The 27,277-nt window shown below is 35.8% G+C and overlaps 1 protein-coding gene across 3 annotated transcripts in view; it reads left to right on the top strand.

The window, feature by feature from the left end:
* The window catches only part of TRPM7 (transient receptor potential cation channel subfamily M member 7), a 124,865-nt gene that overhangs the window by 31,421 nt on the left and 66,167 nt on the right, over positions 1-27,277 (top strand). For all 3 annotated transcript variants that reach the window (XM_037054623.1, XM_037054621.1, XM_037054620.1), the window contains exons 4-12: positions 2,974-3,172; positions 5,404-5,617; positions 9,047-9,171; positions 10,004-10,175; positions 11,757-11,931; positions 13,916-14,039; positions 15,200-15,272; positions 17,849-17,949; positions 24,593-24,727. In XM_037054623.1, coding sequence (XP_036910518.1) covers positions 2,974-3,172; positions 5,404-5,617; positions 9,047-9,171; positions 10,004-10,175; positions 11,757-11,931; positions 13,916-14,039; positions 15,200-15,272; positions 17,849-17,949; positions 24,593-24,727 — 1,318 coding nt within the window. The remainder of the gene's footprint in view (positions 1-2,973; positions 3,173-5,403; positions 5,618-9,046; positions 9,172-10,003; positions 10,176-11,756; positions 11,932-13,915; positions 14,040-15,199; positions 15,273-17,848; positions 17,950-24,592; positions 24,728-27,277) is intronic.

Genomic DNA, 27,277 nt, shown 5'->3' with positions numbered 1-27,277 from the left:
TCCACTCCTGATCTAGCTGTCCTCTTGGTTTGCTTTTGTTTTAGGTGTGGTTGTTAATAACTGTGAGTTTGCTGTCCTTTCACTGTTCATATTTTTATCTTCTTTTTCTGAGATAAGTCCCTTTAATATTCATGTAATAAGGGCTTGGTGATGATGAACTCCTTGAATTTGATCTTATCTGAGAGCACTTTATCTGTCCTTCCATTCTAAATGAAAGTTTTGCTGGATAGAGCAGTCTTGTATGTAGGTCTTTGGATTTCATGACTTGGAATACTTCTTTCCAGCTCCTTCTTGCCTATAAGGTCTCTTTTGAGAAATCAGCTGACAGTCCGATGGGTACTCTTCTGTAGGTTACTGTCCCCTTATCTCTTTCTGCTTCTAGGATTCTCTCCTTCATTTTAGTCTTGGCTAATGTAATTATGATGTGCCTTGGTGTGTTCCTTCTTGGGTCCAACTTCTTTGGGACTCTCTGAGCTTCTTAGATTTCCTGGAAGTCTATTTCCTTTGCCAGATTGGGGAAGTTCTCCTTTATTATTTGTTCAAATAAGTTTTCCACTCATGGCTGTTCTTTTCCCATTCTTCTACCCCTATAATTTGGATGTTTGAATGTTTAAAGATGTCCTGGAGGTTCCTAAGCCTCTCCTCATTTTAAAAAATATTTTGTTTATTTATCTTTAAAGGGGAAGGGAAGGAGAGAGGAAGAGAAACATCAATTTATGGTTCTTGTGCATCCCCTGCTGGGAACTGGCTCCTGCTGGGAACTGGCCCCTGCTGGGAACTGGCCTGCAACCCAGGCATGTGCCCTGACTGGGAATCGAACCGCAGTCATGTGGTTTGCAAGCCCAAGCTCAATCCACTGAGCTACACCAGCCAGGGGTCTCCTCATTTTTTTGAATTCTTGTAACGTCACATTTTTCTGTTTGGTCATTTTTTTTTCTTCCTTCTGGGCCACTCCCTTGATTTGAGTCCCAGTTTCCTTTCCATCGCTATTGGTTTCCTGTGCATTTCCCTTCATTTCAATTAGTTTAGCCTTCATATGTTCCTCTAATTTGTGACTATAATCAACCAGTTCTGTGAGCATCCTGATCACCAGTATTTTGAACTGTGCACCTCAGAGGTTTGCTATTTCTTTTTCGCTTAGAGTTATTGGCTCTGGGGCTTTGAGTTCTTTTTGAGCCATATTTTGGACTGTTTGTGCCTGTTATGTATTAGGAGCAGAGCCCTAGGTGTTCACCAGGGCAGGGCAACTCAGTTGCTGGGTTGTGACGCTCTATGTGGGGGTGGGGTCAAAGGGGAGCAATGGAGGTCCCCTCTGCTGCCTCCCACTGCCAAGTCCTGCGCGGTCCGTCCCACTGCGCATGAATGTGTGACCGCAGCCAGCCCGCCGCCCTGTGCCTTCACTGGGTTTGCCCGATGCTACCCTGGCTGCCTGCGAGCCTGGGTCAGGGGATCATTCCTGCCTGACCCTGCTCCACTGCTGGCTCCACCCCTCTTACCGTTCTGGTTGAACGGTTCATTGTTGTTGGACTTACGGATAGTTCAATTTTTTGTTCTTTGGCTGCATCTTTGTTTACTAAACCTTTGTTGTATTCAAACTTGGTTGCGGGAGAAGGCACAGTGTATCCACCTACGCCTCCATCTTGACGGAAGTCCCAGAGACCTTCTGTCTTATGAGATCTCCTCATTCTGATTGGCAGGAGCACAAACTGTTGCCAGCCCTTGATGAACTTTAAGAATTATTTGACCTACTGCTGTCTAGCAATTCTTAACATATCCTTGGGTAGTTTAGTCTTGCTGATGTTTAAGGAGACCCTCTACATATATCTGGAGCTCCTTCTGTGTAGCTCTCTCCTCTTTTTGTTTTCTGCCCCACAAACTTTGGCTCCCTTGGCTTCTACATAGTCGGATTGATTTTTTTTTTTGCCATTTCCAACGAGCTGGTTTAATTCCAGGTGGTACAGAATTCTGGATGGAACGGAGACTGAAGGACACACTTTGACAGGACTCTGGGCTGGGTCCACTCTGACCTCACAGCCAAGGTTGAAAAGGCAAAGTGAGAAAAGCTAAGATGAGCCAACGCATGATGACCGTTACGGTTATTTTTTTTTTTACACAAGTTTATTCTTAAATGTCCAACGGGCTCCCAGACAACACTTCATTCTAGCTATTAGTGGCAAGAGATGTTATGACAGGGAATCCAGATGTTAAAACAGGAGTGGAATGAAGGATCACCAGTGCCCAGTCACGAGAACAGCTCACTTTTTGCCAGATTTCTTAATTCCACCTGTGGCCAGGGGACCCTTCCCCACGGCCTTCGCTTTTAGCTCCTCAGGTTTCTTTCTGCTCTTTTTGCTCCTGCTTGAATGCCTTATCTTCCTCGTCCATCTCCTTGGCCTGTTTCTTGGGCTGCGTCTTGTACCTTCGCAGCTGCACATGGCACCTGCCACCTCTTCCCCAGACCCTGCCCAGGATTGATTTTTTTTTATCAAACCAGTGAAACTACCCAGTGGGTTTTTACTTCCTAAATAGTGGTCCCATTAGTGCTTCTAGGTAGAATGAAAACCCTCTTTCTGCCCTAGCCCCAGACCACATTGTAGCCTGTATATAGATTAATTTGCATTTTCTTGAATTCTATATACATGGAATCATATAAATATGCACTTTGTGGCAGCATCCAGCTTTTTGATTCAGCATGATGTTGAGATTTGTCCATATTACTGTGCCTATTAGTGGTTCATTTCTTATACCAGCCTGTTACATGACTATACTACATTTTGTAGACGCACACTAAATTTAGGATGCTACACCATCATATACTAATGTATTTATACTATTGCAGTGCTATAATGAAGGTATTAATTTAGCTATCCTAAAATCATAAGGTCAGATTATTTTTATACTATTCATTTTAATTTAGTATTTTATTGACTAATTTTTTGAAAGTCTTCTTAAAATTTAATTGTTTTTTATTAGGTGTTTTTGTGGTCGCTTGGTCAAGCAACATGCTTGTTTTACTGCAAGTCTTGCCATGAAATACTCAGATGTGAAATTGGGTGAGCATTTTAATCAGGCATTAGAGGAATGGTCTGTGGAAAAACATACGGAACAGAGCCCAACGGATGCTTATGGAGTCATAAATTTTCAAGGAGGTTCTCATTCCTACAGAGCTAAGGTATGTCACATATTCGATTTTTTACTTCATTCATCTTATTATCTAAATAGTACACACTTATCTGACAGTTTATATAGTGCTATGTCAGAAAATCAGTCTCGATCATTCCTTTATGTATTTTTAGTTCTTTATAGAGGTGAATACAAATACAGAATTGTTACATCTTGGTGAATTGAAACTTTTATCATTATAAAATGTCTTCTATCTCTTGTCATTTTTGTTTGCTTTTTCAGTAATCTATAATTATAGCTAAATTTTTCATTTCTTTTACTTTTAACTTTTCCTTATGTTTAAGAGTTTCTTTTCAAGATTTTTAAAAATATTGTTTACTATATCGCTTTTTCTTTGTTTCCTTTTCTTTTTTGTATCTTTTAGATTAAGTATTTTGTATTATTTTCTCCTTCCTTATTAGCATGCTATTTATATATTATTTTTCTATTTTGTATATTTTAATTTGCTATTATAAGCTAGTACTTTTACTGCTTTCTGGCAGTGCAGGGAGGTACCTTTAGCATACTTGTAACTGCATTTATTTCCCTTATGGCTTACATGCTTTTGTTGGCATGAATTTTATTTCTTTGTGTATTTTTAACCCCCAAGACATAATTGATTTTCTTAAAAATATATTTATTTGTTTTTAGAGAGAGGGGAAGGGAAGGAGAAAGAATGGGAGAGAAACATCAGTGTGTGGTTGCTTCTCATGTGTCCCCTACTGGGGTCCTGGCATGTGCCCTGACTGGGAATCAAACCAGCGACCCCCTGCTTCACAGGCCCATGCTCAATCCACTGAGCTACACCAGCCAGGGCTAATTGTTTTAAATTTAGATTTAACAACAGTTTACTGTTTATGTTGTTCTGCCTGCCTCCTTGTCTTGATGGGAAAATAATGCTAAATGGTGGACCCATCTTTAAGCTTTCAAATTCTGATGGACCCTTCTTTAATCCACAAGCTCTCACTGCCTTGGTAGCTCTCTGGTGCCTCAAAATGGATGTTACTTATTTTTTAGTGTCTCTAGTGCCCAGGGGTAGAGATAGTTCAAAGCAACATAGTTCATCATTTCTGGAAGTGGAATTCCTCATTGATTCCTGACTATGTGTGTGTTATATAAAACATATGTTTTAAATTTAGACTCTTTTCCAAACATTATTGTTTGTACCCTAGTATAATAATTAGTTAAACTAAACTAATACAGAAAAAGTATAGAACAAATCTTGTTGCAGAGCATTCTTACGGGACTCTGGAGCCTCTGTCAAGGATTCTGATAATTTGGGGTATTTCTTTTCATTGGTATTTGATCTTTGCAAAGGAATGGGCAATATATACTCTTGTAAAGAACCTTTCTTAGAGATGCTTAAAAGCGTTTCTTGCAACATCTGAACATTTCAGATTTCACTTGAGCTAAATCATATAGGTACGTTAGACAAAGTGAATGAATTAGAGTGGTCATAGCAAGAAAGATATGTGATGGCACTTAATAGAAATAAAATTTTTTAAAATCTTTTAAACCAGAGGAAGTCATTCCATAGATGTGATAGTTTCTTTTCTACAGAATGATTTTTCAAAAATTAAACTGATGAATCTATCTGAACACCTTAAAATAATTGAGTAAAATTAATTCATTCTTTTCAGTTCTTTGTGGATCGAATCTATAATTAATACCAATGAGAGAAACCATCATTTATATTGAAAATATTTTTGCTTTTTTATTGCATAGTCACAACTCTGCTATAATTGGACTAGATCATTGACAAAACTAGCAAACAGATAATTCAGTATATGCTTCTCTTAATAGCAAGAGTTGTAGAAACTTCCATTTTTTTCTTTGTTCTTCTTTCTTTTTCTTTTCCCATCATTGCAGCTAGCCTTAACACCTCTCATTCACTGCATACTCATAGTTAAACAAGCTAATAAATACTGTGATAAAATTTTTAGATTGGGCGGATGGTAATTGAGTTTATACATCAAGAGTAAGGTTTTACTCTTGGTCTTAATCTTGAAGTTTAAAAATTAGAGTGCCACTAGTTCTATAGCTCTTACAAAATGATTTTCTAATTTTAAAATCATTTGCTCTTGCTTATTCCTAGAAGTGAAAATATATTAAAAGAAGCCTACGAAATTTATTTTATAATAACTTGATTCAAATAAAAGTTTTCTAAAGTTGTATGACATTGTATTATGAAACCTATGTACATAATTTGATTATTTTGTTCTTTTAAAAATCTTTTTTTAGTATGTCAGACTATCATATGACACCAAAACTGAAGTCATTCTGCAACTTTTGCTTAAAGAATGGCAAATGGAATTACCCAAACTTGTTATCTCTGTACATGGGGGTATGCAGAAGTTTGAGCTTCACCCACGAATCAAGCAGTTGCTTGTAAAGGGTCTTATTAAAGCTGCAGTTACAACCGGAGCCTGGATTTTAACTGGAGGAGTAAACACAGGTACTATAATGATTATCCCAATTATTTCGTGTGCTTTTAAATGTTTCATAACATTAATTAGATATTTGAACAGTCAGCACTGAATATAAATATATTCAGTTTTTCTGTTAAATAACTTACAGCTTCTAGATATAAATGGTAGTTATAAAAGTAGTTGATTTTCATTTAATCTTTTAAAAAATAATATACTTTAGAGCAGGAGTCGGCAAACTGTGGTCTGTGGACCAAATCCAATCTATTCCCTTTTTTTTGTTGTAAATAAAGATTTATTGGAACACAGTCATATTAATTTGATTTTGTATTATTTATGGCTACTTTTGTGCTATAATAGCAGAGGTGATACAGTCTACATTGATAGACCGTATACCCTGCAAAGCATAAAACACTGTTTGGCCCTTTTCAAAAACGTTTGCTAATCCGTACTATAGAGCAAAGTACAGTATTACTCATGTCACTTTCTGGCCAATGGTAAAATGATGCAAGAAAAGAATCAGTTGCCTAGGCAGTAGTAACAAGTAGCTTTCAAAATTAATTTTTAATGTACTATAATCTTTCATTCTAGGTCTTCCCTATCACAAACCGTATACAGGTTATACATAAGGAAGCAAATTAATTTTAATACCCAAAGTAAAACAATTAACACTTAAATTAGCTTGCAAATATCTAATTTATTACCAACAACTGTTATTTGAACCTCATTGTGTGTTTAGCATTCTTCTGGCTGCTGAAAATATATCATTCCACAAACAAATAAAATATTACCTTTGTCAAGCTTATATTCTGGTAGGGGAGATGCAGACAACAGATAACTAAATAATGTGTATATGTTAGTTTCTCTGAGTAATACTATTTTCTGATATAGCTGCTTGGGCAAGGGAAACAAAAAAAAATAAACAAATGGGGCTACAAGAAACTAAAAGGTACCTGTACTTGAACAAGAATTAAATAAAAATTATATTTAAAAAATAAATAAAATAAATTAAAATTAAAATTAAAAAAAAAAGAAACTAAAAGGTTTTTGCACAGCAAAGGAAGCCATCAATTAAACAAGAAGACAGCCCACTGAATAGGAGAAGATACTCAGTAATGATACATCCAATAAGGGCTAATTTCCAAAATTTGTAAAAAAAAGACAACTCAACACCAAAAATTAACCAATCCAATTAAACATGGGCAGAGAACCTGAATAGACACTTCTCCAAGAGGACATACAGATGGCCAATGCATATGAAAAGACGCTCAATGTGAGTTATCATCAAAGAAATGCAAAATAAAATCACAATGAGGTACCACCTCACACCTGTTAGAGTGGCTATCATCAATAAATTCACAAACAACAAGAGCTGACAAGGATGTGGAGAAAAGTGAACCCTAGTGCGCTGTTGGTGGGAGGGCAGATTGGTACAGCCACTATGGAAAACTTGTGGACGGCCCTCAAAAAATTAAAAATGCAACTGCCTTACAACCCAGCAATTCCACTTCTAGGTATATATCCAAAGAAACCCAAAACACTGATGCAAAGGAATATGTGTACCCTTCTGTTCACTGCAGTGTTATTTTCCATAGCCAAGATAATGGAAGCAACCAAGGACCCATCAGTGGACAAGTGGATAAAGCAGATGTATATACTATGAAATATTACTCAGCCATAAAAAAGAATGGAATCTTAATCATATGCAACAGCGTGTATTACACTAAGTGAAACAAGTCAGTCAGAGAAAGACAAATACCATATGGTTTCACTTCTATGTGGAATCTAAAGAACAACATAAATGAACGGATAAAACAGGAAACAGACTCACAGATACAGAGAATAGACTGATGGCTGCCAGAGGGGAGGGGAGCTGGGGGACTGGGTGAAAAAGGTGAAGGGACTGACAAGTACAGATTGGTAGTTGCAAAATAGTCACGGGGGTATAAAGTACAGCATAGTCAGTATTATTGTAATATATGCATGGTACCAGGTAGATAGTGGAAATCTCAGGGGAACACTATAAAATATATGATTGTCTAACCACTGTGTTCTGAAAATAATAAAAAATAATATCGAATGTGAACTGTAATTGAAAAAGATATAAAAAGTTGGACTCATTAAAAACGTATATGTTAGACACATGAAAGATAGAGGAGAGATGGTGGAGGAATGGAGAGGGTTTCACTGATAAAGTGACATTTGAGTAGGAGATGGTAGGAAATGAAGGAGCAAGATGAGAATAATAGGGGGAAGAACATTTAAAGAAGAAACAGCTCCTGTGTTGGGAGAGTAGTAACAAGGGTCCAGTGTAGCTAGAATGGAATGAGCAAGAATTGCTTGATGAGAAGATCAGAAAATTATGGGTGTGTGATGGTGGCTAGCATGGGCTGAATAGTGGGGCAATGTGCAGATCTTTATATAAGGCCTTGTAGTCCATTTTCAGTACTTTGGCTTTTTCTCTAAATGAGAAGGGGTGGTATTAAGCAGAGTTGACAAGAGCAAAGATAACTTAGATAATACTTGGAAAGTAGACTGTAAACAGGGACAAGTAGCAATTGGAAGACCACTTCCGTATTCAGGTGAGGAATGATATATAATGCATTATAAAAATTATATTGAGCAGTGTACTTGTTTACTAGGGCTGCCATTACAATATACCTCAGATTAGGGTAGCTCGAACAAAAGAAATTTATTTTCTGATAGTTTTGTAGGTCCAAGATTAAGATGTTAACAGGTTTTGTTCATTCTGAGGCCTCTCTTCTTGGCCTTTAGATGGTCGTCATCTCACTATGTCTTATGGCCTTTCCTCTCTGCATGCGCATCCTGGTGTCTCTTTGTGGTCAGTTTCTTCTTCCTGTAAGGACACCAATCAGGCTGGATTTGGGCTGACCCTAACCACCTCATTTTAATGTGATAACCTCTTCAAAGGACCTATTTCCTAATACAGTGATACTCTCAGGTACTGGGGTTAGGATTTCAACACAGGAATTTTGGAGAGGATGTAATTTCAGCTCATAACAAGTGATAAGAGTTATGTGCTCTTTTGAATTGTCTTATGTACTATTCTCTCAGTTTTTTATTAAGCTGGACAGCTTTTATAGTTCTGTAGTGTGTGTGTGTATGTTGTTTCTAATCCAGAGCTACACTTTTCATTTTTTAAGATGGTGTGTAGAGCAATAACGAAAAACTATAGTTTCCTTACATTAGGATTGTAAGAGAGAACTAAGCACAACATGGTAAAAGTTAATTTTACATGTGTTTCATGCAGTTGTAGTGATTTGACATTGTGGCTTATTTGTTGTTTTTGGTCCCTGTGTTCTCTTTCTGTTTGTCTTTTGGCCTTGTTACCTTTTACCTTGTATGTGTAAAGAAAAACATCACAAGTTGTAATGTTACAGATCGAGTACACATAGTGAAGACTTTCAAATAAAAGGAATTAAATTTTGTGTGAATAGGTGTGGCCAAACATGTTGGTGATGCCCTCAAAGAACATGCTTCCAGATCATCTCGAAAGATTTGCACTATTGGAATAGCTCCATGGGGAGTTATTGAAAACAGAAATGATCTTGTTGGGAGAGATGTAAGAATGATTTTAAAATTTCTTGTATTTGAACTTACGTATAAACAAAATTAAAGCAAGGATCTTATGAGTCAACTTAAAATATTTATGAACATAGCATACTTTTCAAATTACCTTTAAAAATGTTTTTCTGAGGTCTTGTGATCCTTTTGAAAATGCATTCAAAGATATAAATAATTGACATTGTGGTGTTAGTACATTTTGGTCTTTGCCGTTTTGTTTAATTATTTTACCTTTTCTGTATCATGCCAGTCTTTGTAATTTAAATTTTTAATGACTTCATGACATTAAGAATTAATTTTTTTGCTACTAAGAGTACTAATCAAATGGTAATGTTCATTTGAATAGGTTAAAGACATGAATTGATTATTTATCCAGAGACTATTAAAAAGGAATTACTTTTAATTACTCTTAAGTGCAATTAAATTTCTAATTTTATTTTTAAAGATTCAGCTCATGGCTAGAAAAACAGCAACATGACATTTGATTGCTGTTAGTTAGTGTCCTTTATGCATTGCTCTTTATTCACCAATAACCTAATTGTTTCTTCACATTTTTTATTTATTTGCTGCTGCTTCCTTTGCCTGTGATAATGGAATAGTATATTTTCTGCAGTGGAAGTCAAAGTATAATTGTATTATTCAACCAATTACTGGTTAATCTTCAGCTGCTTAAATGCTTGTGGTGTTGATATATCCTTTGACACTATTTGTTGGCATAGGTACAATTAATTTTATCTCTTTGTTTTACAGATTATTTCGAAGTTCATTTTTATTTTATATTTTATTACACTTAATCCTTCCCACTAACTCTTATATTTGATATTGTTTAGGTGGTTGCTCCTTATCAAACCTTATTGAACCCTCTGAGCAAATTGAATGTTCTGAATAATCTACATTCCCATTTCATATTGGTGGATGATGGCACTGTTGGAAAGTATGGGGCAGAAGTCAGACTGAGAAGAGAACTTGAAAAAACTATTAATCAGCAAAGAATTCATGCTAGTAAGGGAATTTATAAATTCACATTGTTGAAATTTTCTGAGCTCTATTGCTAGCCAGCAACATTCTTAAAAGACAGAATGGTCTTTGAAGAGCTCATTTTATTGAGTTGGCCAAACACTGAATGGTTTTTTTATAAAATAAAACGCACATTTTTCATTTTCTCCAGTAACTTTGATTTGGATATTTTGAGTATGTTGACTATCTTCAACGTGGTATAACGTTAATTGTTCTCAATTAGTGTCTTGATTTGATTGCTATCATCTTTAACTACTCTACCAGACCTTGAAACATGGTCCAGTGAGTAATCTCCAGCCCAAAACTTCACAAACATCTTTTAACAAGTTTGATCTATCACAGAGAAGTGTGCCTTCTCTGTACACTGGATGAATCTTTTTTTTTTGCATTTCAGTTTTTTGCATTTTTGGCCAGCCCAATATTTTGTAGCAAGATAAAATATGAACCAACCAACAATGATGGAACTTAGATGAAATAAGGTGACCTAGGAAAAGAAGTCTGAGGCCAAATAGGGTACTCAGGTATTGAGGCCAAAATCACGAAAGTTTGGTGGAAGGTCTGTTGCTATTGTAATCCCACTGCAGCCCAAGGAATTCAGAAATAATCTTAATGTGTGATATATTCTAATGTATGGCTTTGAAATTCAAGACAAAAGAGTAACAGAGGAAAAACTGCTTTATTGCAAAGTAAGAATCACCTTGCTTAAAGTTTATAACATGAGTAGGTATCACTCTTTGGTAGTTGTACCTTAAAAGTTGGAATTCTTGATACTGGTCTCTTTCAACCAGAGTCAAACTTTTTGGTTTAACATTTGGGTTTTCATTTAAAAAAGAAATTATGTAATTCTAGGATATTGAGAAGATGAGCTCTTTGCAAAGTGAAGTAGATATTAAAAATTACAGGACAGTGCATTCAGACTATGATGGAGTCATGGCATCTCTTAAAAATTAGGAATGTGTAAGAATCCTGCAGTAACCTACTTTTGAATTCTGTAACTGCTTTGCAGATTATTGTTAAAAATAAAAATTGGTATTCTTCACTAAATTTATTTCTGTTACTCTTGTAGAGGTCTTGGATTTTATTCATCATTTTCTTTTATGTAATAGTGAATCTATCATTAATTTCTATATCAGTGTCTCAATGTTTGAAATCAGAAAGATACAGTTTAATAATAAATAAAAACACATATATCGGAAATTCAGTGATGCAGTAATTAAGAAGTAAACTCTAAAACAAATTAATGTTACACATTTCTTATTATGAGTTCAGTTAGTGAAATATACAAAGTAATTTTACTTTTCAATAAATACATAAATTCTAATGTATGCCTAATTGTACATTGGATTTCCTAATTTTGTCATTTAGAACATACTTTGAGTCAGTGAGAAAGTAACATATTCAGTATTTATTTGTGCCAGACTATTACTGTGTTGAGTGTTGAAAATAAAGTCAACGCAGTTTTGGGATAAATTATACTGGCTTTTTATTTTGTTTTGATTGAGTAAAAAATAATGTTAAGTCACTGATTTTTGCCTAATATCTTCATTAAACTTTTACTTTTTTTAGGAATTGGTCAAGGTGTTCCTGTGGTGGCACTTATATTTGAGGGTGGGCCAAATGTTATCCTCACAGTTTTAGAATACCTTCAGGAAAGTCCTCCTGTTCCAGTTGTTGTATGCGAGGGAACAGGCAGAGCTGCAGATTTACTAGCATATATTCACAAACAAACAGAAGAAGGAGGGTAAGCGTTTGACTACAACAAATTTTTAATAACTTTATGTAAAGGGGTGTGTGGTGTTTTGGGATATTAGATTTATTTCATTATGTTATGAACATGAAAATTTGAACTTTAATACAATGTAACTTGTTAAGGCTTCAGCAAATAACTTGTTTGACACATTATTGGAATGAGTTAGTATATTGCCATGTATAATGTATACTTCTTTGCCCAAATTTTTGAAGGAAAAATAAAGATGTGCATTATACATGGGTAGTACCCAAAATATGTTGTATCTGTTCTTGTGTTTTGTAATTATTTGTTACATAAAATTTTTTGTACCATATGTTCAAAAATAAATTCTAAAATTTATAGTACAAAAAACAAGTATATAAATATAAATAAATAAATGAGTTTAAAATGTTAAAAGCTTATTTCCCCTGAAAGTTTGGGCTAAAAATGTGAGTTCACATTATACATGGCAATATATGGTAAAATGTATTAGTCTTCTTATAGGACAGTTTTGCAAGATCTGTCAAACATAGAGAAGCACATTCTCTATTGACCCAGTAGTTCCATTTCTGAGATTTATATCTGCAGATGTATTTGTGTACATATGAATAATGTTATGTGTAAAGCTACTTGTTATGGCAATGTTTGTAATAGTAAAAGATTGTAGCAAAGTAGAATGTATATTAAAGGGACTAGGTAAATAAATTATGGTCTGCACAATAGAATAGTTTGCAGTTGAGTAAGGTTGGTATCTGTGAACCAGATGGTAGAAGATTAGCAATATACAGAAGGAATATATACAGAGGAAGGAAAATACATAGTAGCATGCATATTATGCTACCTTTTATGTAGGGAAGAAAGAGGGAATAATTATTTGTATATATAGAAAGGAATCCTGGAAAGTTATACAAACCACTAGTGTTCTTTCAAAGTGGTTGAGTTGAAACTAGGCAGATGGAAGTCAGTGGGAAGGAGACTTTAATTATGAATTTCACACACACACACACACACACACACACACACATATTTTAAAGATTTTATGCCCTGTCTGGTGTGGCTCAGTGTATTGAGCACTGGCCTGTGAACCAAAGGGGAATCACTGGTTCAATTCCCAATTCGAGGCCCATGCCTGGGTTGTGAATGAGGTCCCCAGTAGGGGGCATGCAAGAGGCAACCACACACTGATGTGGTTGCCTTCTCTTTCTCCCTTCTCCTCTCTCTAAAAATAAGTAAATAAAATTTTTTAAAAAACCTTTTATTTAGATGGATAGGATGGGAGAGTAATGGGGGGTGGGGGTGGGGACAACTGTAATTGAACAGTAATAAAAAAGGATTTTATTTATTTAGAGAGAGGGGATGGGGAGAGAAAGAGGAGAGAAACATCAATGTATAATGTGCGAGAGAGAACATCGATCATGGGTAGTACCCAAGAGGTAGTACCTCTCACGTGCCTCCAACTTGGGACCTGGCCTGCAGCCCCCAGGTATGTGCTCTGACTGGGAATCGAACCAGCTCCCTTTTGGTTCCCAGCCTGGCACTCAATCCAGCCACACCAGCCAGGGCCATTTTTATATTTTAGAGTATTTTATATCACTATATTTTTTAGCCATATAAATATAATATCTATTGAGAAAAAATAAAATTGTGTGTGTTCTCATGTTTAAGACATCTTGGTGAAATTCTGCTTTATATACCATAACATCTTAGAATTTATCGTTATATAATATCATAAAATATGAGTACTGATACTGAAACACCTGCCTTGGAGAAAAATTTCAGAATAATTCAAAGGGGAAAATAACTCCATTTCATTCTTCCCCTTATGGCTTACAATGAGATCCTCATGAAGGAGAAATTTTCAGTATAGGTCAAGTGTTTAATATTAACAAAGTAGCTTTAAAGGTCTTACTACATCAGTCTACCTGTACTTCATATTAGATCTATATATTATGAAAATTGAAATCAGTGAATTAAGTTATGTTTCCTCTTACTCTAGGAATCTTCCTGATGCAGCAGAGCCTGATATTATTTCAACCATCAAAAAAACATTTAACTTTGGCCAGAGTGAAGCAGTTCATTTATTTCAAACATTGATGGAGTGCATGAAAAGGAAGGAGCTCGTAAGTAGATTTTAGCAGAGTAAGCCTTTTAATTCAGAGCACATTCGAAATTGATGAAAACTTCTATTTTTATTTTGGATTTTAAGATTTTCAAATCATTTTTTAACATGTAAAGATGTCATTTATTATTTTGTTTAAGTTGAAAGGTACCAAAGAAGGATAATAGTTTCTATATGGTATGGAGACATATATTTGCACTTACGTTTTAGGAAAAGTTTCATAACCAGACCTCAACAGATTATGTCTAGGGATAAGGAAGCCCACTAAAGTATTATTAATGGCTTCTCTAAAATATACTTAGAAACAAAAATCAAACTATTTTACTCTCAGTGCTCAAATTAAAAATTCATGCTGCTTAATTTCAGTCATCTAAAAATGGGCTTAAGTTTGCAGAGAAAATCTATCAACTCTATAAGTAGTGGATAATTTGCTGTTTTCTTTTATGTATTTCTGTACCCTTGGAAATGATGTTAGTTGGAAAATTTGTATTGGGGTGATTAAAATAACCTTTTACTTTATAAAATGGTTATTACATATAAACCTCTGAAATGGTGTTATATTTCAAATAATTTCAATAAATTTCCAGTTAAAAAAAACATTTCTCACCAAAGACACACCGTTATGTGCATTAAGTGTTCACTATGTGGAAGGGACAGCAGGATTTTTCCCAGATGAATTTCCCAGTCCTAAGTTGCTTATCTAGTAAAGAATAAGATAGGTTGAAAAATGAATGTAGTATAAAACCAAACATTTTAATGTACTTTCCATTTTATTTGCTAAATGATACAAAGTCTTTTAATTTCATGTTTTTGGTTCCTTATTTCTGTCCAAAAACAACCCCCCCATTATATTTCCCATGTCCTTTGAAATCACTTTCTGTTTTATGTGTCTTATGCCTTAGTCTTTAAAAGGTAAAGACAGGCCTGACAGGTGTGTCTAAGTTGGGTGTCGTTTCACAAAATGAAAAGTTGTCAGTTGAATCCCAGTCAAGGCACATTCCTAGGTTGCAGGCCAGGTCCCTGGTTGGGGGTGTGCGAGAGGCAACTGATCAGTGTTTCTCTCCTTGTCTTTCTCTCTCCCTTCCCCTTTCTCTAAAAATAAATAAATATTTTAAAACATTTAAAATGTGAGCATAATAATGTGAATTAATCTTTAAATAGATCACTGTTTTCCACATTGGATCAGATGAACACCAAGATATAGATGTAGCGATACTTACTGCACTGCTTAAAGGTAAGATTTAATTGCTGTTTTTTCTTTGTAAGGTCTTTCATTTCTATCCAATTTCTACAAGGTAGGGCTTTTTAATTTAGCAAAATGTTTGGAAACTGAATTTTTCAGTAATTTTTTTGTGAAAGATACATGTTAGCTTTCTTTGACAATTAGCTTTCTTTGACTATTAGTGAGCTTTTATTTTTATTTTGTAGAATTATTTTAAAGTTATAATAGTATTTATGCCACCAGACCAATTTAATTTTTCTGTTAAGAATATGTCTCATTTTTAATTGGCTAAAAATAAAGATGATATGTATATTAGTTGATAGAAATTTAAGATAGTGTTCTTGAACATGCTATTTTCATTTTGAAGAGAAATTTAGAAAGAAAACCAAAAATGACTTCTAGGACTAAAGAATTAATGCTTATACACATCGAACTATTTTCCTGTCAGTATCTTGCCAAAAATATCCAAGTGATAAAATACACTGTTACAGTGAAAAATGTTTTAAAAAATTAGAGACTAAAATGATGTCCCAACTGGGTACCTGGAAGTTCAAGTGTGCAGTAAGTTGGCAGGAGCAGAGCAAGAGAGTACTGTTGTTTTATATTCATTCATGAGAGTTTCCCAAATATTAGGCCACAAAAAAAAGCCAATACGTCAGATATTTAAGAAATACTAAAATAAAACATATACATCATCTTGAGGATAAGAGACCTTAGTAATACGAAACCCAGAAAACCATTCACAAAAAGATCAATAAATGGAATTGCATAAAAGTAAAAAGAGAGCACGTAATATATTTTCCATGTACTTTCTGTGTGCTAGCCAGTGTGCTTTAGTGCTTGAGAGTATTTATCTCACTTTATCTTTACAATAGCCTAAAGTGGAAGATTTCCTATTATTTTCCTAATTTTATAGAGGAAATTAAGGAACAGGAATATGGAGGGATCACAATAAGTTGTTACAAATTAATAATAAAAAAGAATGATTACCCCATGAGAAAATGGGCCAGAATTTATGTAAAAGATATGAGCAGAATGTCAGAAATGCTCAGGGGAAATGTGCAAAGATGATCAGTGTTATAAGTGAAGTAACCCAGTCAGAGAAAAGACAAATACCATATGATATCATTTAAATGTGAAATCTAATGAACAAAAACTGACAAACAAAACAGAAATAGGCAAAGATACATGGACCAGCTCTTAGGGAGGAGAGGGAGAGAAGGCAGGGTCAAAGAAGACAAGGGATTAGCCATAGATATATATTCATAACCCATAGACATAGACTGCAGTTGGGTGATGGCCAGAGGGAAGTGGAGGGAGGGAAGTGGGTGAAGGAGGGGCAAGTGGGGGGTTATCTGTAATAGTGTCAACAATAAAAATAAAGTTAAGGAAAAAAGGAGCTTTTTATCCCTTTACTGGGTATTCTTATACCTCGGATAGGTGTTACAACCTTTCTGGAATACATTTTGGCAGTATAACAGAGGCTTTAAAATGTCCTTCAACCTACCAATTTGGCTTCTGCAAAATCATACTGTCTAAATAATCAAACATGTGCCCAAAAATATACTCACCAAAAATTTCAAAATAACCCAGATATCCACAAGTCATAGAAAACTAAGGTATGAAATTAAGATACATAAAGTAGGCTGCTGAATAGTTTATGTAGTATGGTCGACTTTTGTATAAATAATTAAAAGTACACATATGAATTTATTGGGTTGGCAAAAAAGTCCTTTTAGCTTTTTCTGTAAAATAAAAGATAACATTTTTCATTTTTACCAATAACTTTATTGATTTGGATATTCGGAGTATGTCAGCTATCTTCTGCTATTGGCTTCTAGTGGGTAGAGGCCAGGGGTGCTGCTGAACATCTTCCAGTTCATCAGGAAGCCCCACAGCAAAGAATTATTTGGCCAAATGTCAGTAGTACCAAGAAACTTTGCAAAACCACTTTTGACATGCTTGATCAGTCATAGCACCTTCTCCACATGGTGCAAAAGTTTTTTATTTTTGCATTTCAGTTGTGTTTTTACTTTTCTTGAAATAATAAAGCATAATATACCAAAAATGTTGTGTTTTTTCTCTTCTTGAATATTAAAATAGCTGTGAAAAATTACCAGTTTTGATCAGTTTTTTTATAAGTGCATGCTGGTCTGACAGCTGTCACAGTACAACCTAACGAAATTGTTTTGACTGAAGTTAAAAACAACTAAGCACTATTAAAACCATTGTACAGAAAAAACTAAATGAACTTTTTGGCCAACCTACTGTATATGCACAGAAAAGCACCTATAGGGATATTTTTCATGTTAATGGTCTCTCTATGTTAGAAACAAGTCACCTTGCTTTATTCTTTTTGTTCTACATTATGAATTGCTTGTAGTGAATAAGGCTGTGTCTTTTGTATATAGAGTTGGGAAATGAAAGTCCTCAACCCTTGGGGTAAATTTATCTCTCTGAGGCAGGCCATCTCTGAACAGTGACAGCTTGTACATTTGTTAAAAAGGAGTGGGAAGAATTTGTGCATGTTCATAGTTTAATGGAGAGAAATTAATTGAACCTGTGAACTATTTTCTTTATTTGACTAGGTACGAATGCATCTGCATTTGACCAGCTCATCCTTACATTGGCATGGGATAGAGTTGACATTGCCAAAAATCATGTATTTGTTTACGGACAACAGTGGCTGGTATGTAAAATAATCTGTATATCCAGTGTAATTACATTAAACTAAGTAGTAACAAAATGTTTGTTGGAACTGTGACCAGACTTGACATTTTACCTGTAAAGTACAAAATTAGTTTCCCTAAACATTTCTACAACATTCAAATCCATTTAGGAGTTAATAAATTCTATTTGCTTCTTTGGTAAAACCTTGCTTGTTACAGTGTAGAGATCTCTGAAAATCCTAGAACTGAACAAAATCATAGAAATAATGTTTCATGTGTATATGTTCATTAAGGGGATCACAGCATGTAATTTTCTTGTGTTTTCATCTGGTTTTGGTATCAGGGCAATTCTGGCCTCATAATATTAGTTTGGAAGAGCTCCCTTCCCTTTGTTTTTTGAAAGAGTTTAAGAGGATTGGCATTAATTCTTCAAATGCTTGGTGGAATTCATCAGGGAATCTCTCTGCTCTTGGATTTCTGTTTGTTGGGAGTTTTCTTTTCTTTATAAGATTTTATTTATTTTTACTGAGTGAGGAAGGGAGAGAAAGAGGAGAGAAATATTGATGTGAGAGAGAAGCATAGATTGGTTGCCTCCCATACACTCCTTGGCTGGGGACTGAACCCACAGCCTAGAAATACGCCCATGACAAGGAATCTAACTGGTAACCCTTCTCTTTGTGCGTCGATGTCCAACTGAGTCCCACCAGTCAGGGCAATTGGAAGGTTTGTCACTATTGATTGAAAACTGATGCCCTGGCCTTAGCTGGTGTGACTCAGTTGGAGTGTTGTCCTGTAACTGAAAAGTTGTTGGTTTGATTCTCAGTCAGGGCACATACCTAAACTGGAGGTTGGTCCCAGGTCTGGGAGCTTGCAACCCCCAGTCTGGGCACTGATCCATGGTCCCAGCCTATGTGGGAGGCAACCAATTGCTTCTCTCTCACATCATTGGGTTTTTTTCTCTCACTTCCTCTCTTGCTACAAAAACCAAAAAAAACTAACAAAAAAGAACCCTGATGTCCTGGCAGGTGTGCCTCAGTTGTTTGGAGCATTGTTCCATACACTGAAAGGTTGTAGGTTCATTCCAAGTCAAAGCACACACCTAGGTTGTGGGTTTGATCCCCAGTGAGGGCTCAAATGAAAGGTAATCAATCAGTGTTTCTCTCTTTCCTCAATGTTTCTTTCTCCGCCCCTCCACCTTGCCCCCATCTCTCCCCTTCTTCCTGTGTCTACCTATCCCTGTCACCCCTGCCCCCCTGCCTCCACTACGCTCTCTAAAAGCAATGAAAAATTTTCCTTGGGTGAGGATAAAAAAAGAAGCCTGATTACTAGCAGTAATCATTCTGTTCAGCTTTCCTGTTTCTTTATGACTCAGTCTTGATAGATTGTATGTTTCTAGGAATTTATCCATTTCTTCTTGGTTGCCCCCTTTTTTGTTGTGTAATTGTTCATAGTAGTCTTGTATGATCCTTTGTATTTCTGTGGTATCAGTTGTAATAATTCTCTTTTCATTTTATTTATTTGAGTCCTGTCTGTTTTTCTTGGTAAGTTTATTTTTATTTCTTGGTTTGTCAACTTAGTTTATCTTTTCAAAGAACCACTTCTAAGTTTTATTGGTCTTTTCTATTGTCTTTTTTGTTTTGGTTTCATTTATTTCTTCTCTAAACTTTGTTATTTCCTTCTTTCTATTTACTTTGGGCTTTGTCCTTTTTCTAATTCCTGAAGTAGAAAGTTAACACTTTTTGTGTTTCTGAGGTAGATATTTATTGCTATTAACTTCTCTCTTAAAATTGCTTTTGCTGTATCCTACAAATTTTGTTATGATGTATGTATTTCCATTTTCATTTGTGTTGGTATATTCTGATTTTTTTGTTTTCTCTTTGACCTATTGGCTGTTTAGTTGCATGTTGTTTAACCTCCACACACTTGTGAAGTTTCCATTTTTCTTTGTATAATTAATTTCCAATTTCATATTATTGTGTTTGGAAAAGATGCTTGATATTTCTGTTCTCTTGAATTTATTAAGAGAACTTGTTTAGTGGCCTAGAAAATATTCCATGTTCATTGAGAAGAATGTGTATTCTGTTGCTTTTGGATGGGATGTTTTGTGTGTATTTGTTAAGGCGCACTAGTCTAAAGTGCCATTTAAAGCTGATATTTCCTTACTGAGTTTTTTTTTTTTTGTTTGGATGATCTCTCCATTGATATAAGTGTGATATTAAAATTCCCTGCTATTGCATTGCTATTTCTCTCTTTGGGTCTATTAATATTTGCTTTATATACTTAGGTGCTCCCTACGTAGAGTGCATAAATTTACAGATTTTATATGCTGTTGTTGGATGAACCACTTTATCACTATGTAATGCCCATCTTTGTCACTTTTTAAAAAATTATGTTTCATTGATTATGCTATTACAGTTGCTAATTTTTCCCTCTTTGCACCCCCCATGGCTCCTGGGTCAATTCCCATACCATTGTTCATGTCCCTGGGTCATGCATTTGGGCTGCTCCATCTCCTGTGCTGTACTGTACATCCCATGGCTGTTCTGTAGCACTTACGTGTACTTCTTAATCCCCTCACCTCCTCACCCATTCTCACCTCCCTCCTCCCATCTGGCAACCTTCTGGTAACTACCTTCTTTTCTCTGACTTTTAAGAGTCTCTCTTTAGCTTTAACCTTTGGTCTTTTACTAATGATGTGTCTTGGAGTGGGCCTTTTTGCATCCATCATAATTGGGACACTCTGTGCTTTCTGAGCTTGCATGTCTAGTTCCTTCTCCAAATTAGGGGTGTTTTCTTTCACTATTTTGTTAGAGAGATTTCCAATTTCCATTTTTGCTTCCATATTGATTTGATTCTTAGCTTCATCCACTCTACTGTTGTTACCAGGTAAATTGTTCTTTATTTCACTTAGTGTACCCTTCATTTCTGACTGGCTCTTTTTTATGCTGCTGAGGTCCTCGTTTAGTTCCTTGATCATCCTTATAAACAGTGTTTTGAACTCTGCATCTGATAGATTTTTTTTTATCTCCATTTCATTTAGCTGTTTTTCTGGAGGGGTTTTTTTTTTCTATTTTTTTCATTTGTGCCATGTTTCCTTGTTTTTTCCTGATTTTGGCAGCCTCCCTGTGTTTCTGTCTGTTAGGTAGAGCTGCTATGAGTCCATGTCTTGGTAGTGTGGCTTAATGTAGTAAGTATCCTGTAGGGTCCAATGGCCTAGGCTTCCCTGTCACTCATGCTTTGTACTCAAGATGTAGCCTTTGTGTGGGCCAAGTACACCCTCCTATTGTAGTTGAGCCTTGATTGCTGTTGGCAGGTCAATGGAAGGGATTTATCCAGGCCAGTCAGCTGCAAAAGACTGTCTATGACCAAAGACCAGCAACCTCTGCCCTCTATGGAAGATCAGCTAAGCTCAGCTATGCAGGGACGGGGGGTGGTGTTCTGATGTGGACTGGAGTCATCCGCTGGGTGTGCAGACTTGAGTTTCCTGTGTGATGCAGGCCTAGGTCAGCCCCCATCTTTGTTTTGCCCAGGGCCACCCTGCCTGGGTTGTAAAGCAGTCTGAGGTGGCTGCTATTTGTGCTGGGATTGCCATCTTTGTCCTTATTACAGTTTTTCTTTAAAAGTCTGTTTTGTCCCCTACAAGTGTGTGTACTCCAGCTTTTTAAAATTCTCCGTTTGCATAGAATATCTTTTTCCATCCCTTTTCTTTCAGTCAGTCTTTAAAATAATTCTCTTGTAGGCAGCATGTAGGTAGGTTTTGTTTTTTTTATCCATTCAGCCATTGTATGTCTTTTGATTAGAGCATTTACTGCATTTACATTTAAAGCAGTTATTGACAAGTGTGTACATATTGCCATTTTGCTAATTGTTTTCTAGCTGTTTTTGTAATTCCCCTCTGTTTCTTTCTTCTCTTGCTCTCTTCCTTTGTGGTTTGATGACTTTCATTAATGATATATTCTTTTTCTCTTTTGTCTATTAACTATGGGCTTTTTGCTTTGTGGCTACCATGAAGATTACATATAATAGCTTATAACTGTAATGGTCTATTTTAAGTTTATAACAACGTAGGTTTGATCTTATTCTAAAGTTCAGCATTCTTACTCCTCCTATGATGTTTTATGGTTTTGACATTTTAGATCTTTTTATATTGTATATTTCTTAGTTGTTATAATCATAGTTATTCTTACTACTTTGGTCTTTTAACCTTCATATTACCATTATAGGTGATTAATATACAATCTTTACTTTTACCTTTTAATCCACTATCTATTCTTTTACCTTTCCAGTGAGATTTGTTCTTTCATATATTAATGTTTTCTTATTACTACTTAGAGTCCGTTCTTTTCAGCTTACTTAAATCTCTTTAACATTTCTTGGAAGGTGGTTTAGTGGTAATAAACTCCTTTAGCTTTATTTTGTCTGGAAAACCCAAGAAGAGGGAAAACCCTCTTCTTGAATTCTGGCTGATAAGTTTTCCAAGCAGAGTAGTAGTTGGAAGATACCTCCTTTAGCACTTTGAATATATTGTGCACTCCCTTCTGGCCTGCAAAAGTTCTGCTTATGGGAGTTCAACGTATGTAGCGAGTTGTTTTTCTTTTTCATCTTTTTTTTTTTAAAGATTTTATTCATTTATCTTTAGAGGGGAAGGGAAGGAGAGAGGGTAAGAAATATCAATGTATGGTTGCCTCTGGTGAGTCTCCTACTGGGAACTGGCCTGCAGCCCAGGCATGTGCCCTGACTTGGAATCAAATTGTGATCGCGTGGTTTGCAGGCCCACGCTCAATCCACTGAGCTACACCAGCCAGGGCTTGATTTATAATAAAAATAAATTTTTCAATATGCATATGCTTGCACCTGTTGATAGAATCAGTGTAAATGCTGCAATTGTGAGTGCAGACTAATACAGGAATGTTATTGGTCACTTAAATTCAAGGAAAACACAGGGAGAGGACCAAGTAGCCAATTGAGTAAAAGTTTTTAATGTTAGAATAAATAATAAGAAATAGAATTTGTATGTGATAAGAGAAATAAGGAAATAATATTTAAAAAAGGGATAACATGCCATAATAAATTACAGGCTGTTAATATGAGAAAATGAATAAGTGTATGTTCCTATAAATTAGTTGGATTTCATATTTAAGTGCAATATTAAAATATTTTCCTTGTTATGACATAGAACTGACTGATGAAAAATACCAAAAAATCTTTCATCTTAAAATACTATCATATATAAGGCATGCATTTAGTCTATATTAAAAAGACCTTTTTAAATTTTTATTTATGTATTTATTTTTAGAGAGAGGGGGAGGGAGGGAGAAAGAGAGGGAGAGAACCATCACTGTGTGGTTGCTTCTCAGACGCCCTCCACAAAGGACCTGTCCCACAACCCTAATGTGTGCCCCAACTAGGAATTGAACTGGCAACTCCTTGGTTCACAGGGCGGCACTCAATATACTGAGCCACACCAGCCAAGTCTATATATTAAAAAGGTCTTGGAGGCCATATCCTTTGCTAAGTGATGTAAATAGAGGATAGATTGGAAAAAGAAATAGTAATAAAGGTTGCTGTATAGAATTTGTATGGTATGCTTCTGAAGACAGAATCAGAATAAGATGAAAAGCAGCAGGTCAAAAAAAACCAATGATTTAGGTATTGATTTTTACCACAGAGTTTGTAAATCATGTGGTACCAAAAAGTGAAAATATATAGAAGCAATTATATGAGATATTAAAGTATTATATTGTTAATATATTTAGCATGATCAGTATATCATTGATACCTCATTACTAATAGAGCATCAGTATACTTAATATCATCAGTTTTTAATGACATTCTGTTAATAACATGACCTTTATTAGTGATAGTCAGTGAAATCCCTGTATATGTGTCTTCATTAATTTAATAGTACTTGATTCAAAGTCTGTTGAAATCTATAAAAGAGTCTCAAAAAACTAATAAGAGACAGCTACAAATGCTGACTGATAAACATGTGTTATTAAACTCAAATGGCACATGCTAAGAGATGTTTTCCTCTAATGGTGAATAATTTCTGTTAAAGTTCTAAAGAAAACTAAGTACAGTCTTGTGTAACTTTTATGGTAGTTGTAGTTTGGGAAAGTTCATTTTAGAACAAACCTTGACAGAGTACTTTTTGCTTATATGTAAAGCAGCATCACTGATTTCTATTCATGAGCATCTAACTGGATAATAGAAAGTTGTGTGAGATGTGTGACAATTCATTTGTGAGATTGGCTGGCATAATGCATCGGTTTCTGGTATCCTTAGACCCTTATCCATTAAATGTTAGTAATGGTCCTCAGTTATTGAAATGACCCCTCCAAAAAACTTTTTCTAAATGTTGAGAATCATTACTCTAAGGTATTTTTCCCCAATTTTAGTTGATGATGTATATTCTCCCCTTACCCCATGTCACACTTGCTCTCCTTCAAAGTAGTTTTTATGGAATATTCTTGGGGAATGCTACTCTAAAGATGTCTTTTCATCTGTTCTATTTATAACTTAACTCCTAGCTTTTTTACTATTTTACATCACTTAAATTTTGTTCTAAAACTGCTCAGAGTCAAACCAATCCTAAGAGCTTGCATTTCCAACTGTATAATTAGAATGTGTGAAACATAGTTATTAATTAGGATACTCTTTTAGGTTGGATCCTTGGAGCAAGCTATGCTTGATGCTCTTGTAATGGACAGAGTTGCGTTTGTAAAGCTTCTTATTGAAAATGGAGTAAGCATGCATAAATTCCTTACCATTCCTAGACTAGAAGAACTTTACAACACTGTAAGTATGTGTTAAAATTCTTGGTTAATTAGGTTTTATCATCTTTGATAAATGTTGTTTTATCTGAACATATTCAGTCCTTTTCACTAAAACTTTTAATTAATATCTTGCTAGATTACATGGAAAAAAACAACTACTCTTAGTATGGATTGGTTGTATGATAGGTGGAAGCGCTTTCCCTGTTTCTGGGGATCTTTTCTTTTTTCTTGGTGATCATTTGTTGCACCAAATTTCTTTTGACTTCTTTGCCTAATGGAGAAGTTGCACACTGCTGGCACACTGCTGTTTTTTTCTCCTTTTTGTTTTTTATGTTTATGATTTGACCTTGTAATATCCCCCTTTTAGTTTAGTTATTTATTATTCTAAAGAGCTCCTGAAAAGTAATTATTCCCTGCACAAAGCCTCTCATTTCCTGTCAGATTTCATATTACTAGCATTGGCAAGAGGGTGCATACGGGGTTATTGGTTTCCGTGCTGCCAATGTGAATTTAATCAAACTGTACTTTGAGGAGTACTGTGACTAAATCTTAACATATTTGACTTCTCTGAAAAGTCGTTTATTTATCAGTTTCAACCTATTTATCACCTCCTTTTCATTCTTAAAGTCTTTGTACCACTCAGTCATTTATGGTCTATATCACTTCTGTATTTGATCTCCTTGTCTAGTCTTTATTCACATCAGTTCTTTAAAGTAATTGTTCTTATAATCACATATTTTTACCATATCTTTTCTCAGTTTAAAAACCTTTGGTGGCACCTCAATATATATGGAATAATACCCAAACCGTTAGTTTGATTTGCATAGTTCTCTAGCTTCATAGACATTGAAAATTTCCCCTGGCTATCTCTCTCATCTGGCCTTTATATTCCAACCTCACTCTCTTGTGCTAGGTATTTTGACTACATTGTCCACCTCCCATTTCCTTCAAATAAAATTTTTTACAAAAGCCATTTGATGTTTGTACAGTACTGGTCATGTTTTTCTTTCAACTACTCCCCACTTGCTAGAATTTATTCATTGTTCAGAACTTGATTTAAATGCCATGCCATTGCCTTCATGAAGCCAAGTAACATAGTCAGTTAGGTACAGTCAGATCTTCCCCTATGGATTGTAAATTACTTCTGAGTGGGGATTATATTTTTATTTTCCCTCATTTTTTTAATAGCGTCTACCACATTTACATTGAACTATGTTGGCGTTTTATTGTCTCTAGTGAACAGACATAAAATTTAAAAGGATTAGTCATTGTGCTAAAGTTTATCCCTGAATATAAAGCAAACATAAAACAATAAAAATAGGAGACTTCTGCCAAGATGGAGGCGTAGGTGGAAACACTGTGCCTTCTCCCACAACCAAGTTTGAATACAACAAAGTTTTAGCAAACAAAGACGCAGTCAAAGAACAGAAAATTGAACTATATGGAAGTCCAACAACAATGAACCGTTCGACCTGGACCAGTAAGAGTGGGGAAGCCAGCAGCGGAGCTGGGTCAGGCAGGAAAGATCCCCCAACCCAGGCGCTGCAGGCAGCCAGGGTAGCAGCTCAGACCCAGTGAGGGTGCGGGGCTGGCTGACAGCAGTCACACATTCGCGCGCAGATGAACCAGCAGAGGAGTGAGCAGTGAGACAGATCGCGCAGGCCCCAGCAGGCAAACCCAGTGAGTGTGCAAGGCGGCTGGCTGACCACAGCCACGCAGTGGGACAGACCACATGGCGGGAGGCAGCAGAGGGGACTGCCATTGCTCTCCTTTGACCTCCGCCCCCACATACAGCGTCACAACCCAGCAACTGAATTGCCCCGCCCTGGTGAACACCTAGGGCTCCACTCCTCATACATAACAGGCACGAACAGTCCAAAATATGGCTCAAGAAGAACTCAAAGCCCCAGAGCCAATAACTCTAAGCAACCTAGAAATAGCGAACCTCTGAGGTACACAGTTCAAGATACTGGTGATCAGGATGCTCACAGAACTGGTTGATTATAGTCACAAATTAGAGGAACATATGAAGGCTAAACTAATTGAAATGAAGGGTTCACCTAATTAAAGGGTTCAACTATTGGTTTGAACCAATAGTGATGGAAAGGAAACTGGGACTCAAATCAAGGGAGTGGACCAGAAGGAAGAACAAAACATCCCACCAGAAAGGAATGAAGAAATGAGAATTCAAAAAAATGAGGAGAGGCTTAGAAACCTCCAGGACATCTTTAAACGTTCCAACATCCGAATTATAGGGGTACCAGAAGGGGGAAAGAAACAGCCACGAGTGGAAAACTTATTTGAACAAATAATAAAGGAGAACTTCCCCAGTCTGGTAAAGGAAATAGACTTCCAGGAAATCCAGGAAGCTCAGAAAGTCCCAAAGAAGTTGAACCCAAGAAGGAACACACCAAGGCACATCATTATTACATTAGCCAAGATTAAAATGAAGGAGAGAATCCTAGAAGCATCAAGGGATAAGGGGATAGTCACCTACAGAGGAGTTCCCATCAGACTGTCAGCTGATTTCTCAAAAGAGACCTTCCAGGCAAGAAGGGGCTGGGAAGAAGTA

Source organism: Sturnira hondurensis, unplaced genomic scaffold, assembly GCF_014824575.4.
Source record: "Sturnira hondurensis isolate 20B ecotype Veracruz unplaced genomic scaffold, ASM1482457v3 Scaffold0008196, whole genome shotgun sequence".
NCBI lineage: Eukaryota > Metazoa > Chordata > Mammalia > Chiroptera > Phyllostomidae > Sturnira > Sturnira hondurensis.
Note: the sequence above shows the minus strand (reverse complement) of the source record. Positions and strands in the feature narration are given on the sequence as shown.